Source organism: Clinocottus analis, unplaced genomic scaffold, assembly GCF_023055335.1.
Source record: "Clinocottus analis isolate CAN_PGR_092001 unplaced genomic scaffold, fCliAna1.0.p SCAF_25, whole genome shotgun sequence".
In the NCBI taxonomy this organism is placed as follows: Eukaryota; Metazoa; Chordata; class Actinopteri; order Perciformes; family Cottidae; genus Clinocottus; species Clinocottus analis.
In genome coordinates, this window is record NW_027175987.1 from 3,837,000 (window position 1) to 3,854,602 (window position 17,603).

Sequence of the window (17,603 nt, forward strand, 5' to 3'; positions counted from 1 at the left end):
CCCTCCTGGAGCTTTCCTGATGCTGCAGGCAGATGCCTCCCTCCATCTCCCCTCATCTCATCGCTCACCTGGGGACTCTTGCCAGCCAGCGAGCCTCGATCCCACCCTCTTTCCTCCAGCATGAAGGCCTTCAGCTTCGCCAAAGAGGGAGTGAAGAAGAGAGTGGGGGCGGGCGGCAGATGCACCAATAGCACTGGATGCAAACAACATACACGCTCATGAGTGCATACACAGAAGTAAAAACGATATTACCGTCACATTTGTTTATTATTACGTGTGTTGTAACAGACACATATAGACCCAGCCCCGTCCGGCCCCTTGTCACACAACGGCAGCGCCCATGGCTGCAAGTTTGGCCCCATTTGGCTGCCTGGACTACTCCATGAGTGCCAAGTGTCTCGGTACCATCAAGCACCAGCCAGCCCATCTCGATTGCCCTGCATGAGTGCTCTTCGCCAGCACACTTCATTGTCAGCTAACCCTCTGGTAGCTGCGCTTGTCGAACCTCACATTTCTTGTTGAAGATGAGGGAGCGGGGTGACGAAGGTGATGGGAAAGTGGGAGGCGAGGGTGGAAGAGGAGCGCTACAAGCGGCAGGCTCTCAGCTGTTTCACCCATCTGGAATTCCATGGCAGTGTAAATTGAATCCATGCACCCTTTGAACAGTTACAGTTTGAAATGTTTGCTAAAATATTTAATTCGTCGGCACAGTGGACACGACTGATTTAGAATACCGTTCATGGCCCATCATGGTTTATTGGCCAAATAAAGCTACGTGCATTATTTCACTTCAACTGATTCCATTAATTAATTTAGCCACATGTTCTCTTTATCTTTGTTATTCGTGGTCTCTTGTGTGTATTCACGACTTAATGAAGAGGACAAGCCACAAAGAATGACTGTGTGAGGTATATTTAAACTGCCAAACTTAACACCTGATGTCAGCTGAGAGTCAGGGAGGAGAAGGGGGAGGGCGAGAGGAGGGTTATTTAAAAATAGCAGTAGTCTCTCCAGGATGGCAGGTTTTTAATTAACAATAGAGAGCGTCTGATAATCCACAGTTAATCCAGAGGAGAAGAGGGAGGAGAGGAGAGAAGAAGAGAAAATCATCAGCTGTTTGATGTTAGGACTACAAGTCCCTCCTGGCCCTTCCACTGCTCGCAGCTGAGCTCTTCTGCGCTGTGATATCCATAGCCCAAATGTATTTATTTTGTGAAACAGCCATGCTCCATATTTTGTGATTCACTTTGTCTCTGACTAACCGCTGTCTGTTCCCATTAGCGTGAATGTGTGCATGCCGCTCCTCTTAAACTGACTGGGATTCTCTTTGCACTTGTGTGTGGCGTTAGTGGATCGGGGCTGTTTGTTGAAAAGTAGCCGACTGAAGGCCGTGATGTCTGGAGGCGTCTGCTTAAAGTCCTACGCCTGTTGAAAGGCTTGATCTGTCGGGGAAACACTGGGAGATGTCAGGCCTGCTTCACACTCAAAGGGAGTCTGCTATCTAAGACAATTTAAGCTTAGAGGGAAATGGGGGTGGTATTTTTTCTCTCTCTCTTTTTGTGCAGATGCAAAGGCAGTAACAAATATGTTGTTTGTAGGCACTGTGATACTTATTTGCTGGGGCCTGGTTTTACTCTCATAATTCATGGAGAATTTGACGCTAATTTATGATTTCCATTTCAGGCATTCAGTCGGTGACACTTCTATCTTCTGCGTTTTCAAATAAATACATCACTAAATTCTAGTAAATTCCCTCAAGCTCCAAGATCGCCACGATAACAATTGTCGGCACATTCCCTATTCAGAAGGTTATTATCATGACGTAAAATATCCGTGGAGAACGTTTTTTTTTCTTCTTCTTTTTATTTGCCCTGGATCATCTTGTGAATGATAGTTTGAAGATCTTTTAGGTCATTGAGTTGTGAGTCGTAAAAAGGGTCTCTGTAAGGGTGCAGTACACAGATCGGGAAAGGGGCCGTCTCATCCATCCCATGTTGTAGAGTGCATGTCTGCGATGCTGTGGCAACCGAACAGGCTTCACATGGTTGACAAAAGTCACACCAAGACTCTTGGCGCTCCGGGCAAGAGTCACTGTGATCTTGTCAGTAGTGATGAAGAGATGTTGCAAAGGATTTTTCAAGGAGAAGATGTACGATACCCTAGAGGGTGATGGACGGGAGCAAGGCCTCGGTATCATTTTCAGTTTTAGGAAGAACAAAGGCAACAAACTCTGGTCATCAAAACACACTGCCACATTAATCAATAGTCTAAATGGAACATGAGCTTTTTTTTTATACGACTACCAGGCAGCAAATTTGGTCTAAAAAGGGAAGCTAGTGCTTAAGTTAAATTTGTATTCTTTCTAATAGCCAGCAGAGGGTTGCAAAAATATGTCTGATTGTAAAGAAGTCTTTGAGAAAATAAGGCTACTTCTCACTTCATGTAAACATGAGTTTATGATGGGTCTCTAGTTCAAATATTCTCCTATACAGCGTGATGCTTATTCGTAAATTATGGTCCCATTTAGAGTAAAAGCAAGTATAAGTGAGCAAGAGTATGCTTTAGGGCGTGGCCACCTTGTGATTGACAGTTCGCTACCACAGTGTTTTTCACTCTGAGAGTTTTTCGTGTTTTCATCTTGAACTTTAACCCTTTCACAGTGTGTTTACAATCCATAAATTTAATTGTAATATTTTGGCCACCTAAAAATGTCTGTGTGGCTCTCTCGTGTTACTTCTGGTTGCAAAAAACCAAGAGGGGAACGGCCAAAATGCTGAGTCTTCAAAACAGCCGTTCACTAACCATTGGGTGTGGACAGTCTGTGGAGACTACCATCATTTGCAAAAACATAATCAAAGTTGCCATGTTTACGAGAGGGAGAATTATTAGTCAATATGAAATATGGTACTGCATTCCAAATTTAAAACAACAAAGTGTTTATCTCTTTAAATAATGAGGGGTGTCTCTCTGTCTCCCCTCAGATCTTTTACTGTGGATGATGAGAATAAATTAAGATGTTGTCTTGCTGTCAGTGAGCAATTTGAAGAAACAAAACAACTGAATGGAGCAACCATTTAAAAAGTTTTTCTTTCCGTCTTGCTGTCATTTCAGGGCAGAGTCTGGGCTACGGCTTTGTCAACTACATCGATCCAAAGGACGCAGAGAAAGCCATCAACACGTTAAATGGACTCAGACTTCAGACCAAAACGATCAAGGTAACCGACACCATGTACACCGGCTGAACACCTGAATGCAACACGCAATATTTGCTTCCATTTTAAATACACACCATTGTTCAATAGCTAAATATGTATAAAGTATAACTGCAAAATGCAAAAAAAGAATTGCTTGATGATTGATAAAAATCATACGTTTTCACAACAGGTCATGCTAAACTTAAGTGGTAGGCCTGCTTTCCTCCTTCTCAAAGCCCCTCTAGATAGTGATTCTGTTTGTAAATGAGCTGGAGGGAAAGACGGGATTAACATGTACAGCACTCAAAAAGTACAGAAGAAAAAGAGCATTTAAATCAAAGAGACGCATTAAAAAAGCTTGTGATGATGGCTGATATGCTAATTACTTTCTAAATGTCAAAATGTAAAGGTGAAATTATATCGAGAGAGTGAAATGGGAAGAAACACATCAATAACTGCATATTTTTCCGGAATAATTGAGGGTTCTGTTATTGAATTTTAATGGCATGACTAATGTGCAGGCTGGTCGTGGGTTGTCAGGTACGATAGATAAATCCCTTCTCCAAATATGTTAAACATGTTTTAGAAACTAAAAATGAAATACACCGACACCGAGTTCTTGCCTTCGTATAAAAGCGACACACATCAGATTTCATGCTGATCTTGTTTTCTCCTCTCGTATATCCTCCACTATCTGTGCTTGCCGATATGTTGTTGCTTTTAAACCGGGCAATAATTTGTTGCTCCGTGGTAATCCCTGGATTCTGTCTTTCTGTCGTCTGATCTAATCTAATCTGATCTAATAGGATGGGATTATCTTGTCGTTGCGAATAGGCAATCCCTGCGAGAATCCCTCTACTCCCCAGACGACGTACGCTGCCTGGCCCGGCCTTGTCTAATTTGTGCCACAGGGGGAAAAAGAGATATGCGATTCTGCATGCGCTGTGTTAGTGAATACAAGTGTGAACATTTTGGATTATTTGAGGTGGGATGTGTGCTGGTTTAATGGGTGGATCTGTTTGTGTATTGTCCATGCGTTTGATTCGTCCATTGCAATCAGCAAAGCCGGGGTCTCCCGAAGCAACTGTGTCTGTATGACCCAAATAGGCCGATGTGTGTTTGAGAGAGCACACGTTCGGCACTGTGCTTGATCATAAGAGCGCTGCGATACAGGCAGGCAACATGGAGAGTCGTAAGTGAAAAGTGGACTTTTTGCTGAAGGTCATTTACACAGCGTGGAATTCATGAGGTCTTTATTGGGTGTCGCAGGCAGAGTTCACAGATTCTCACTCACACTCTTATAACACAAGAGGTTGCCTCAAGTTGTTCCTCCGATAAAGGCGGTCTACGTAATGACAGAAGACAACTCTGCATCTGTGTCTGGCGCTCTTTCACACTTCATTTCCTCCCTCCCACTCCCTCTCTTTCCCCGCGTTCTCTCTCCACAACAGACTGAAATACCCTCAAGCTAACAAGGTAAATTAAAAGGCAGCATGGAAATTCTAAAATTAAGCTTGGCGCTCTTTCATGTCACACCCTTCCCAGTCTCTGCCACGACACTTGTGAGGAAACGCTTGGCCCAGAGATTCACATGCTCTCGGGCGTTGTGCGACTGCGTAGTGTCTTTGAGTTGGTTTCGCTGCTGTGGTTTCCTCCGCCATGACACCTCAGATTTAGTCAGCGATGGCTGCGATGCTGCTTTCCCTCTGAGGTGTGAGGGGAAGCAGCATGCCAAAGGTGAGAGGAGCTCACAGTGACATGCATGCACATAATCTCACACACTTTTTCAAACTTTTCTGCGCACGCACACACACACACACAGACTTCTGTTTCACACGCGCGCCACACCACACTTGTACACAATAGCGCTCACAGCTTGAGGAGGTGTTGATGGATTAGACATCTGGAGTTGGCTGACAAGGGGAGAAAATGAGAGAGCACTGCACAGAGGAGAAAAAGCAGCAGAATCTGGAAGAGAGAGAAAGGTTTAGTGAGGCGGCGGCGTGCAGGAAGGAAGAAGAGGCGAAAAGATCCAGGCAGCAAGGGAGAGAGATGGGGGGAGGAAGAGGAAGACAGGGGAGCTGAGCAGAGAGGCCAAAGAGAAAGGATGTGTGAAAGGAAAGTGAGACATGGGGAAAGCCAGATGTTCCCAATCCCCTTCTCCCACTGTTACACTGCAGCAGGATTTCCATGCTGTTGTTTAAGGATATGACTGCATATCCACCATATTTGCCTTACTTTAACCCTATTTGATGGCTTATGTCTCCACATGTCAGAGGTAATGAAAGCACTACGAGGGAAAGCTGCTCCAGTCAGCAGCAGTAGTAATGGGATTTAGGCAACTTTCGCTTGAGCAAAATCGTGTCTGCACATGAGGATGTTTGGGGGACAACGTTTGACAAGTGAAAGTTCACTGGCAGAGAGCTGCTACTGGGAGCCGCACAATATAACCAGTTATACAGTTCTCATCATCTGCACTCTGTGTGTGTGTGTGTGTGTGTGTGTGTGTGTTCACGGACATGGGGATAAGTGTCTCTGTACGTGCGTGGAAAGAGGAGGAGCAGTAGCGTGTGACAATGAGTAGTAACGTGAAGTCTTTTTTCTCCCTCTGTGAGATTGTTGTCCAGGCGAGAGTTTGCAAGGGCAAGACTGTAATGGTTTTGATGTGCTCGTGTTCATTTTTGTGATATTGTGTGTGTGTGTGTGTGTGTGTATGGTTGCATGTGCTTTCACAGCATACTGTACGTAAGAAAAATCCGACCGCACAGCAGCGGAAAACGATTTACTCCCAGTTCTAATCTTTGAGAAATTCGGGGCAGATGCTCTGCAGTAGAGAGCTTGTTGGAGGTTTTACTCGTCCTGTATACCTGCTTAATGGAACTAAACCCTGAATCACTCTGCAGGATTTGCAAGACTAAAGGCCCTTGGCTTTTGGTTACTTACTATCAGGCTCATTGCTAATGTGTAAATCAAATCACCAACTGAAAAAAGACATTATATGAAGTCTGACCCTTTTTCCCCCCATTCTTTAACTCAGTATGGTTGAATCGATTAGGTTAATCAAGAGTCTGTTTGGTCACAGTCCTAACACTTTTAATCCTGTTCCCCTGGTGACCAGAGCTGTCCTTTCAAAGTAAAACACCTGTTGTTTTTACTCAAGGGAACAAAGTTTCTTCCGCCTCCCCCAGCAGACGACTCGAGTGTTATCTCTCCAGTGTACTAAGCAGCTAAATCTTTTCCTGACAACGATAATCCCCACGGCAAGGTGTGCTGAGAAAACAGCATTTTCCTCCCTGTGGATCCAATGACCTGCACCCCTGCCCATCCAAAACACACATCCAAAATCCTTTTTTCTTTCTTTCTTTTTTTTAGATTTAAACCCCACAGGAAGTTAATGACTTATACAGTACTGGCGCTCTAATTTCTTTACACAAGCCCTCTGACTGTGCGCCTTTTCTCCACAGGTGTCATATGCACGACCCAGTTCAGCCTCCATCCGTGATGCCAACCTGTATGTGAGTGGCCTGCCCAAGACGATGACTCAGAAGGAGCTGGAGCAGCTCTTCTCCCAGTACGGACGCATCATCACCTCCCGCATCCTCGTCGACCAGGTCACAGGTATCCATGGGGCAGCGCCTCCTCTCTCTTCACACTTTCACACAGACACACAAGAGCAGCCAGGCACTGAGCGCGCACCTGCACGCACGCACACATACACACACACACACACACACGCACACAGTGTATGTATACATCAATAAACTTAGTGTACCTGATATCTTTCAGCCATTGAAATGCACAGAGATTAGTCTTTATTTTATTTTCTAAACAATTATGGTTTGTTCAATGTATTTGTGTGTGTTGTATGACAATTTGATGTACAAAAACAGTCATACCATTAGGCCCAGTTTGCACCACATAAGTCATCACTATTGACACATTTGTAAATCCCTTAAAGACACCTGTGCGTCTAAATCAAAAATAGAAAATAAAGAAAAATAAGATGTTATTATTTCGGCCTGTTGCTCAAGGAGCAACATATTTTCTTCAGCTTATAAAAAAATGGCAGCTGGAAGTGACATATTTCTCCGCACTCTGAAATTAGAAACAAGTAATCTCAAGTGTCACATTTAACTGTAGCACCATGTATCATTTATATCAACACTCAATGTGTTGATTTGTCTGAGTACTGGACCTTTACTTCACCTTTGCGTGAGAGGAGTGCAAGTATATGAGCATGAAATGCATACAATTTGACAGAAAATTACATACTGGAAATATTAGTGTGTGTGTGTGTGTGTGTGTGTGTGTGTGTGTGTGTGTGTGTGTGTGTGTGTGTGTATGTGTGTGTTTTAACACGTCCTGACGGCACTACTTGAACAAAGGATATTCAACCTCTGTGGGTAGGTACAAATGTACAGACCATAGTAGTCAACCAAAATAGAACTGACATGGCCAATATTAAAACAATATTCATTCTAATACTGTAAACAAATATTTTAACCATATTGCCCGGCCCTATTGTCCACCAAGCATTGGCTAGTGAGTGAGTGACCCCAATAGCTGATTTAATGTCCACGACCCCAGCTCAGGGCGCCGTCGTAAAAACAGTGATTACATGAGAGACACAAGCTGTGCAATATACATGCTCAATTACACATTCCACTACATCCAAAACACAGGAATGAATCACATCAGTCCATTTTATTGCAGAAGAACCCCTCCAGCGTGTCTCTTAGATCCATTTCAGGGGTGGTGTGTGCCTACAGGCTGCAACCTGCTACAGTGTTATGTGCAATGTGTACTGATGAAGCAGAAAGGGAGCAGCATGCTGTAAGCCACACTCATTTGCCTAAGCAGAATAAATCACTGCTGGCGGTGGAGTGCACGCCTGTCTGTACACACTGAGACGGGAGGAGGAGAGAGGGCGAGAGGAGAGGGGGAAAGCAGAGGGAAGGAAAACAAAAGGAGAGGAGAAAAGGAGACAGGGGGAAGGCGGACAGGGAAGAAAAAGCAAGTAACGGAGAGCGTGCATGAGCAGCGACGTGGGAAGGAGAAGAAATGAGATGAGGGAGGAAGCAGTGGGAGAGCTCGGAAAGGGTTCAACGGAAGGGAAAGGTGAGGTGAAAAAGGGCTATTTCTACCCTCATCAACACACATGTACAGGAAGTGTGCACATGTCCTGCAGGTCTGTCTGTATTAGCAGCCCTGCCACCATGCTGCATAGACCCAGGGGACTCCCTGCAAAGCAACACGGGCACACGCCACACGGCAAAGCCCCCGAAAACACACGTGTTCAACCACAGCCACACGCACATGCTCAGATTTTTAGTTTCCCAGCTTCGGCCACAAGCCATGAATAAAACAAAGCTTCACACGGGTGGTGCTGGTCACCGGAAGGCACGGTTTCCATGCATTGGGTACGTTGGGGGTTCACGAGAGACTGAATAATTAATTGTGTTCATTCTTGACAGGCACGAGGTCCATTTTTAAAGCGAGACCGTTCTCATGAGCGTGTTCAGATGAAGTGCTGCATTGGTTTTTACTTCTACCTTCGGGAATAAGATGAGCAACCAGATCAAAGGAAAATGCTCAGTTGAGGGTAAAGTTGAGTTAGTTGTTCCTTTTCTCATCCTGAGATTGAACCTGGGCTTGGATAACAATATTGGTGGTTTAAATCCTGATGTTAACAACAGCAGAAACATCTAATATTTACAATGATATCGTCGTCATTCACAATGTTATATCTTTAAGACATTTCAAATAATTTAAGGATTCAAGGGAAACCTTGTTTCTTTCTTGCATCTAGCACTCTGCCATTTGTTTGATGCCCCTTTCAAAAATGACTCACCATCTTCCAGCCCAACTTCATTCATCTAATGGTGCTCATGGAAAGTGCTATCGACCAGCGTTTAGTGCCAGATGTCACCTCCTTAATTTGAGTGCAGCAGTGACCAGACTGTACAAGAGTCACTTTTAGGTCATCACCTGACCTAAAAAGTTTGAACTACAGCAACCATTACCAGACATCCAGTTGTTCTCTTGCTGCATGTCGATGTGGATTGGGCAACACTGGTCAGTTCTTTTATACTTAGAGAGGAGGGGGTTTCACACTGTGCCTGCAAACACCCTCAGCTACAGTAATTGCTGTCCTCACTATCACCGCGCCTACTGTACCTTTTTTAAAACTGAAATAAAACACACACGCGCACACACAGAGACGCAAAGATAATAATAAGAAATGTTCGGCAAGGTGTCCCCAGAGGGTTAAGGATCAGCGGGAGAAATGTTAATGATCAATTAGATGTTGTGAGTTGCTGGTGATTAAAAACATGGAGGACTTTAGAAGGGCCCTGAGAGTAGTCTGCCGACATCATTGACTCATCTTTTTCTTCTCTCAGTTACTGTACGGGCATACGCACACAAGACACACACACACACACACCCACACACTCGCTGCCATTAAGAGAGAAATGGGCTGCAAATTAACACTCTCCTGTGACTGCCAAAAATGTAAGTACAGAACAAGAAAGGAGAGGCTGAGAAAAGATGGAGAAAGAGGGAGACACAGACATATTGTGTTAGACTGGTTTGTGGTCCAGTATTTTTTTGAACGTACTGTCTGTTATTGTTGTTGTTGTTAGGACGTCATTATCATGTGGTGCTTGAAGTTGTGTCACAGGTCATCCATGACTCACGAGTGCCCCCATGTTTATTGAATTATGAGCCTAATCACTGGCTGAAATCCAATTTACTCAACAATTCCCTGTTTCTACTGAAGTAGAGGCTGATTTGAGACACACCCTGACATCATCCACAGAAATAGAGTGGGCTGGAGAGACGAGTGATGCACAGACTGAAAATACATAGAAAAAGCGACGACGCTCCATGAAGTTGTTGAAGGAGCGGATGTTCTCCAGTGACCATCGGCAGATGGGCCGATGATCCCCGGTTCCAGCTCTGCTAAATTGGGAACATGAAGTCTGTTCTCTAATCGACCTCCTCATCAACAGGATGCTCCCTGCAGTCACTCTTCTGTTCATAAAGACAAGAAGGAACTTTAGAAACATCGCCGTTCGCATCACTCACAGTCCGGAGCAGCAGAAGCAAAATCCACTCAAACTATCAAATTGCCCGAGAGACTCAGCGAGCGAACATAACATTGACTTGACAAGGATATCTCTCCATGTCTTCTCTCCCCCTTCCCCAGTCTATTGATTCCTTCTGGATGGATAAGCATATTTTGTCTCTTTAGCAGTGGCCGGATTCTCCCTCTCTCCCCCTTTTTCTCTCTCTCTCTCTCTCTGTCTCTCTCTCTCTCACCTTCAGGGATGGCAGCCAGGCCGTGATCTTGTGCTCCGACTGCTGGTTTAAGCTAGCCTGCATTTGAAACAGATATGATATCCGGGACGGCTTTGGATCAATATTTGGCTCTTCCTCGTTCTTCATCCAGGACCTGTATGCGGGCAGAGGTCAATGCGGACGTGATCAATGTACAAGTACAAGTACAATCGATCTACATACTTGGCTTCTACAAACGTTGGTCCTGATGTGGAACCAAATTGCTGCTCAGTGTGTGTGAGGACCCGCTGTGAGAGCTCCCTTCATGTGGGATGGAAGGTAGCAATGGGAAAGATTCCCATGGCAACAAGACGCAAGTGTTCATGGCATACGACACAAGATTGTGATTGCCAGTGTTACTAATAACAAGTGTGTTTTGCACACTGAATTAATCATTATTTGGCATTGAGCAGTTTTGTATGATTGTTCCTGATCAAAATAGTGTTAAATTAAGGTTCAGAGACCTTGAAATTTAGCTGGCATGAGACGTCCATGTCTGAAAGCTTTTCAGACACTTTGGTATTATTCCCTGCCAAGTTGTATTCTGAAAAAAAAAATGTCAAGATTCGCTTTGCCAAGACAAGAAACATGATAATGTTTGAGAAGTTTAATGCTCAGCATTGCAAAGATGCTGCCAGAAGCACATGATGCGCCTTTTAGAGTTTAATTTATGTTTATGGAGGTATTGAAAGTCCGGTCGTGTTTAGGGTGTACTTCGTTGCACAGTTTTTATTTGGACTTAACAGGAACTGTTGTGTTCAGTTACCGACTCTGTTGGAGGCTATAAAAAATGTTATGACGTTCCCGTGGAACAATAATGGCACCGCTGACAGAATTGTTTGGAGATTACTTGCTTTGTGACTCACGCCTGCAAAACTCGACCAAAGCTATTTTAATGTTGCACAACTGAAACGCCACTTTTGCCAGATAACTTGGGGAGAAAGCCAGGAAGCACACACAGCTGTTATCCCTTGTAATTTGGTATTTTTTAGAGGAGAAGAGAGAGAGAGACACAAACAGATCGGAGAGAGTCAAAAGGCTCCCTAGGAACATATAACTGATTGGTTTCAAAGACATTTGAGACTGCTTTATTTTGCAGCCGCCTTCGGCGTTAGTTACATATGATTTACTCAAGATGATCATTTTACATTATCTGTCATAAAAAACAGCACCTTTTCCTGGATTTTGTTACGTTAGAGGCTGCACATTGAACACCCATTTTTGTCCTGATACTTTTACTTGGCTATCGTGATCAACCGAAGGGAAAAGATTTCATAAAGTCTTAGAGCAATGTTGGTTTTAAGTCGTAGTAAATGCTATTCAATAATCCGCTGGCATTCTCTCTTGTCACACTGAATTTAATGAGACAATTAGTTGGACTATGTTAAATAAAAATTGTCATATTCTGTACCATTTAGTTTGCCCTTGCTGGTAAAATCCTCAAAATGATCAGCCCAAAAATCCTTTGTGCGCGTAACATTGAAAACAGATCAGCACCACCGAAACCAATTTTCTCTAAAACACAAAAACCAAAAGCATCTCTCTGTGCTGCCTCATCTGCATGAAACTCTCGTCTCCTTTTGCCTTTCCTTCCACCTTTGTGCCATGCCTGCTGTGCCGGGTACTGAAATACCCAAAACAACATGCATTTCAAGGTCAGGGAAATGCCACCGTGTAGCGCTGCTTGCGTTACTCTTTCCAGAGCCACGAAAGTGGAGCCCCAGACGTCTCCCCACAAGACTGCAATTTGGTGTTTGCTTTTTTTTCTTGTACTCGGGCCGTTCATGTTTGCCCAATTTCTTCTCCAAATCTCAAATGAATCCCCCTTTCCCCTGTACGGTTGGTATGTTCTCTCCTCTCTTGACTTGAATAATGGATGTTCCCCTTCAAACTGACACCACACTGAATCCCTGTTCTCTGACGGCCCGGCAGCAGAGAACAGAACGGTCAAGGTAATACGAGCAGAGCTGCAGCCTTGACTTGCACCATCGTCTCTCTGCCTTTACTCCCTTTCCCCCCAATGTTCTAAACGCGAGTGCCTCCGTGGTCGCCGACAAACATGCACACACAGCCACATTCAGATATGCACATTGATACATGCACACGCACACACGAGACAGATGGTTGAATCTCTGCTGTGACAGAGGCTAAAGCACAGGGCGCCGCCACTCTTCAAAGTCTCCTCGCCTCTCCTCGCGCTGCTTTTTCAAACGCCATCTGTACCCAGCAACGCTAATGTTACTTAAAACAAGGACATTGCTTTTTTTTTTCTTCTTCTTCTTTCTTCAGCGCCATGATTAGAAGATAGCAGGAATACGCTTTCTTTCTTCCTCTGCCATATTAGGAAGTCTTTCCGACTGGCAAGTCGTATCATTTGATGCAGTTGGCACGATATAGCTTCGCAAGTAAAAGATAATAAGATGGGAGACGGAGAGGCCGGGCATCTGAAAACATTTTGCTTATGTCTGCGCGCATCATTGAATGCATCTCATGCATTGTGTCATTGTTTGTGTTTGAGAAAGAGAGACAGAAAGTGTGTCTTTCATTATGCAGCATCCAGGTTACTCACAACTCTCCTCTCGGGTCTCTCGGAGTCATTTCTCTCCGTCAGTCAGTGTTTGTGGAAATGATAGCAGGTTTTAGAGAAAGATCGGCTGCGTTTGAGCAGAGGCAAGCAAGAGAAGCACTGTTTCCTTTCATCATCATCGTCATCATCCTTTTACCGTCACCTCCGCGCATTCTCTTCTATCACCTTCTCTCCTTTTGTCCTTTCTGTCCTTACTCCCCCATTTCCACTTTTCCCTTTCTCCTTTTCATTCCTGCCTTGCAGTCGCCCCCCCCCCCCCCCCCCCTCCTCCTCTTCCTCCTCCTCCAGCCAAACACTCGCTTCTCGTCTCCCGACTTCTCTCCCTCTGTTTCCCCCCTCCCCAGATTGAGGTAGCGTGTTATTAGTAAGGCAGCCAATGTGCCTGTCGGTGTGTGTTAGGGAGAGATAAGCACAGGTAGAGAGAGTTACATAAGCCGCTGTTGATTACTGTGGAGGAAAGGGAGAGCAGAAAAAGAGAGTGAGAAGAAGAGAGGGAGAGAGTGAGAAAGACAGATTGCTGTACCTTCGTAAGTACATTGTGCTCTAATGTTGCCTGTATGGCTGGCTGGCGGTTGATAAGTAGCCGAGGCCTCTGGGGCTGGTTGAAAGGACAGTCATTAGGTTGGACTCCCTAGACTGGCAGCTTGCGTCGTAGATTGCAAGTTTGTTTTTGTTATAATGTTTAACGGGAGAAAAATAAACTCTCTTCAAGGTTTACAACATTAATATGGCATGACAGAGTGCTCGTACACAAACAGCGGAACACACTTTGAATAATCCGCTTCACGAATCCACACTCACTCAAAAACTAGTTCATTAATTTCATCTGCGTTTTTCTTTTTCGATAAATACCAGGATAAGGATAAGGCTGGTGGTTTTCTTGATTTTCATATTTTCAAGAAGCGAGAAGAAAAAAAAAAGAACACACACAACAACGAATTGATCATATTGTCGTCTATGCAGCTAAATCCTCTTCGCTATAGACCTCCATTGTTGTGCAGTTATCAAAAACACAACAGTGAGCCACACCCATCACACTGGGTTCATTCAGTGCCGTTAACATGGGAATTGTAGTTTATTTTGAATTCATCCCACATACGTCGTCCTGCTGTTGTAATTATTACTTGGCTCACAAAACATGTATATTGAAAGGAGCATCCATTAAAAGCTCCAGGAGGGCTCCCCTCAAAATAGGATACTATACATTTATGATCCACCTTTAAAGATATGCTCCATCGGGAGCTCCATTGGGAGCAGAGAGACTTAAAGGGGAATCACACCCATTTTACAAATTCAAATACATTTGTGATGTCAGTATAAAGCGTGGGACTACTCTATAGGCAATGAAAACGCGTAGCAAGAGGCTACAGATGACACTGAGAGCACCCAGGGTAATGTTCTGAGGACATCGGTGCTTTTTCTGTTAAGAGTTAAGCTCATTTGGCTGTATAAAAAGAAAACAACTCGACTGTGGGTCCATAAAAATCACTCTTCCATTCATTGTCTACGGAGCAGCTCCAGATGTTACGCCATCATCATGACATCACACGTTTGAGAGTTAGTGATGAATGTGATTATAAAATACGGTTGTTGTTGGCTGAGAGTAGGGAAGAAAGTCAGTATTGAGAGACAGTTTGTTTCACTCTTTTTGTGGGATACATTCGTAAGAAAATCAATATGAAACAAACTATTGCTAAAAAAAAAACAAGATAAAAGAGATGACAAAATGTAATTCTGCTGTATCTTCTAGTCATTTGTATTGTAGCTTTGATTTAATGTGACAACTTCAAACCACAATAAACATAAATACAGTTATTGAGTGTTTGAAACACTAATGTGAAGCCTGATGATGCTCATAATACAAAGATACATTCAGCATTAGCAGTAATGTGAGGAATCATCTCGAGAATCAAAAGTAAAATACATTTTTAAATCGCAATTTGAAGGTCAACATTGTTTATTCTGTTACACATTATCATAAAAAAATTGTTTCTCCTCATTATTTTTCCTAACACATTGGGACATATTTACAGGTGGGTAAAGAAAACTGAGCAAGGCATGTAAAGCAAAAAATCAAAGGAAAAAAAAAACTAGTGGCTGGTCAGATCAAAGCAGACAAATCGATGGTGGTTGACGCCGGTGGCTTTTACATTGTCACAAACGTTACACACCTACATTAGGAGTTAGATCACGTTTCACTTCACCAGATATTTGTATTATTTTCCTTCATATTGATCTCTAGCAACGGAGAGCAGAGTATAGCAGGAGTGTTACTCAGCACCACCTTTATGACTACACTTCTCTTCTCACGTCTCAGCCGAAGAACATCCGTTACATCTCACTACCTGAAACTAGCGTTCTTGATAGTGACTAACTCTCCCTGCTGACTGCTCTACACTACACTAGATAAAATAGCGTTTTGACACATTTTGGCGATAATGCACACACACACACACACACACGCACAAACACACTGTAAAAATAATGGGTGATCAGGGTCAATCAACTACCACCTCACCTCCTTACAATGCTTTTGCACACACTCATGGACAACAGTAGCTCGTGCACACCTATACAACAAAAGCACACACATATAAATGTTAAACCTCTCCCACTTGTACACACACACGCAATCGGTCACGGAGGATTGCAAACGATCACGGACATCTCTATTGCTCTTTTCACACTTCATTCTCAATAGCACCTCTTCAAGTCATCACTTAAAGATGTGTGTGTGTGTGTGTGTGTGTTTGTGTGTGTGTGTGTTTTTGCCGTGCCGTGCCTTCATCAGTATGCCAAGCATTTGTCCAGAGGCCCTCCAGCCAGAACCAGCTTAGGAGCAGCTCAATGCCAAACAAGTGTGAGGATTAAAGGACGAATACAGTCCTCTCTTCCCCTCCTCTCGTCTCAGCGGAGAAAGTGAGCGAGCGATGCTCTCCTCTTCCTTAACTACCACTGAGGTGCCCTTGAGCAAGCCTTTTGGAGTCGCTAAGTGCCTTTCAGCAAGTAGACAGTTGTGAATTTGGGCCGATTCCAAATATCAAGGTGAAGCATGGTGTTGAGTGAGTTTGAATGCTTATTAATTTTTCAAATCGAAAAAAAAGTCTTACCAATCTAGTTTACCGACGGTAGCTCACAAACAGCTCTCCCCAAAGACACAGCGGTGACCTCCATTTTACCTCACACACAGCACATGCATGACAACTACAGCAATAAATGAACAATACCAGAGGAACCGCGTTGGTTATTGTTTGCGCTGTGTAGATCCCATTAGAATTGTTATTTTTCTGCTGCTGACAAGCTAATTAAAATGTACAGGTACAGAGTTGGCACAAGAGGAAGTTAGGAAGGGGAAATTGTGAAAGTCTGTCAGGGGAGAAGGAGCCAAATAGGTAAGAAAAAAAAGGAGAAAAAAAAGAATAAAACGGAATAATTTACACTGAATAGCAGTTAATGAGATCATCCAACAGGCGGAAAGCTAATGCTTTTGTTTGGGTCCGTGCAGAGCAGAGTGTGGGTGGTCAGTGTACATTGTTCCTTTGTGTCTTTGTTGCGGAGTCAGAACCTTTATTACACACCTGAACTACAACCTAATTGGTCATCGTGATTAGGTTTTGCCTATTTCCTTCCCCATCGCACCTAAAAGTTGTTTACTGCTGCAGGAGGGCAGTGTTCACGCGTTTACAGTTTCAGTCAATGCTCCCAGTATTTAAGAAAGGCGAGAAAATTGCTGAGAAACCACAAATAAGCTACTTGGTGCTTCGAAGTCAAAAACACTTTGTGCTGCAAATTGTATTTCCAAAATCTTTCATTTCAGCCATTTTACTCCTTTTTTTTTCAATTGAAACCGTTTTTTTAATAATACAAACATCAGTTAATTCATTTGAGGGCAGATGGAACACAAAGTAAATATAATAAGCTTCACCTGAGATGTACAAGACTTGTTTCATCAATGATTCGCTTCAAAGAGCGGCTTTTTATTTCGTTGCCTGGCTGGAAAGTAAATAACCTTGTGCTGCCCGTGTCCTGGAGAGAGAGAGAGAAAAAAAAGAACAAAAGGGGGAGCGAGATGGTCAAGGTGCTGCTCCGAATAAGAATTCAAGAGAGCAAGCGCCATGAGACAATCCAGTCGGAAGTATAAAAAAAGAGCTGGGGAGAGGGCTGGCATGTACAAAAATGTGGAATAACAATAAGGAGGGTTTTTATGTGTGAGAAAGAGACGGCACACAATGATGCTCAAACACAAAATTCCCCTCTTTCTCACTGCCTCTCTTTTATTCAGTCTCCGTCACGCAGACATGCCTGTGTGCACACAGTATTATGTAAATAGTCTCTTCGGCAGAGTGCTGCTGTCACTGGGCGAGCATCCTTTGGGCCATCCAGGCAGCCTCATTAAAACAAGGCACAGCATCCATTAATAGATACCAGTGCGCACATGCACTCCACACATATATTTACTATATATACAGTCAGTAACGCAC

General features: G+C 43.7%; 1 protein-coding gene across 7 annotated transcripts in view; it reads left to right on the forward strand.

Annotated features, from left to right (window-relative positions):
* Positions 1–17,603, forward strand: part of elavl4 (ELAV like neuron-specific RNA binding protein 4) — a 78,923-nt gene that overhangs the window by 47,413 nt on the left and 13,907 nt on the right. For 5 of the 7 annotated variants that reach the window (XM_068591288.1, XM_068591290.1, XM_068591293.1 and 2 more), the window contains 2 exons: positions 3,112–3,215; positions 6,659–6,811. In XM_068591288.1, coding sequence (XP_068447389.1) covers positions 3,112–3,215; positions 6,659–6,811 — 257 coding nt within the window. Of the gene's footprint in view, positions 1–3,111; positions 3,216–6,658; positions 6,813–17,603 lie in introns of all 7 variants that reach the window. The other 2 variants (XM_068591289.1, XM_068591292.1) reach the window with 1 other exon arrangement.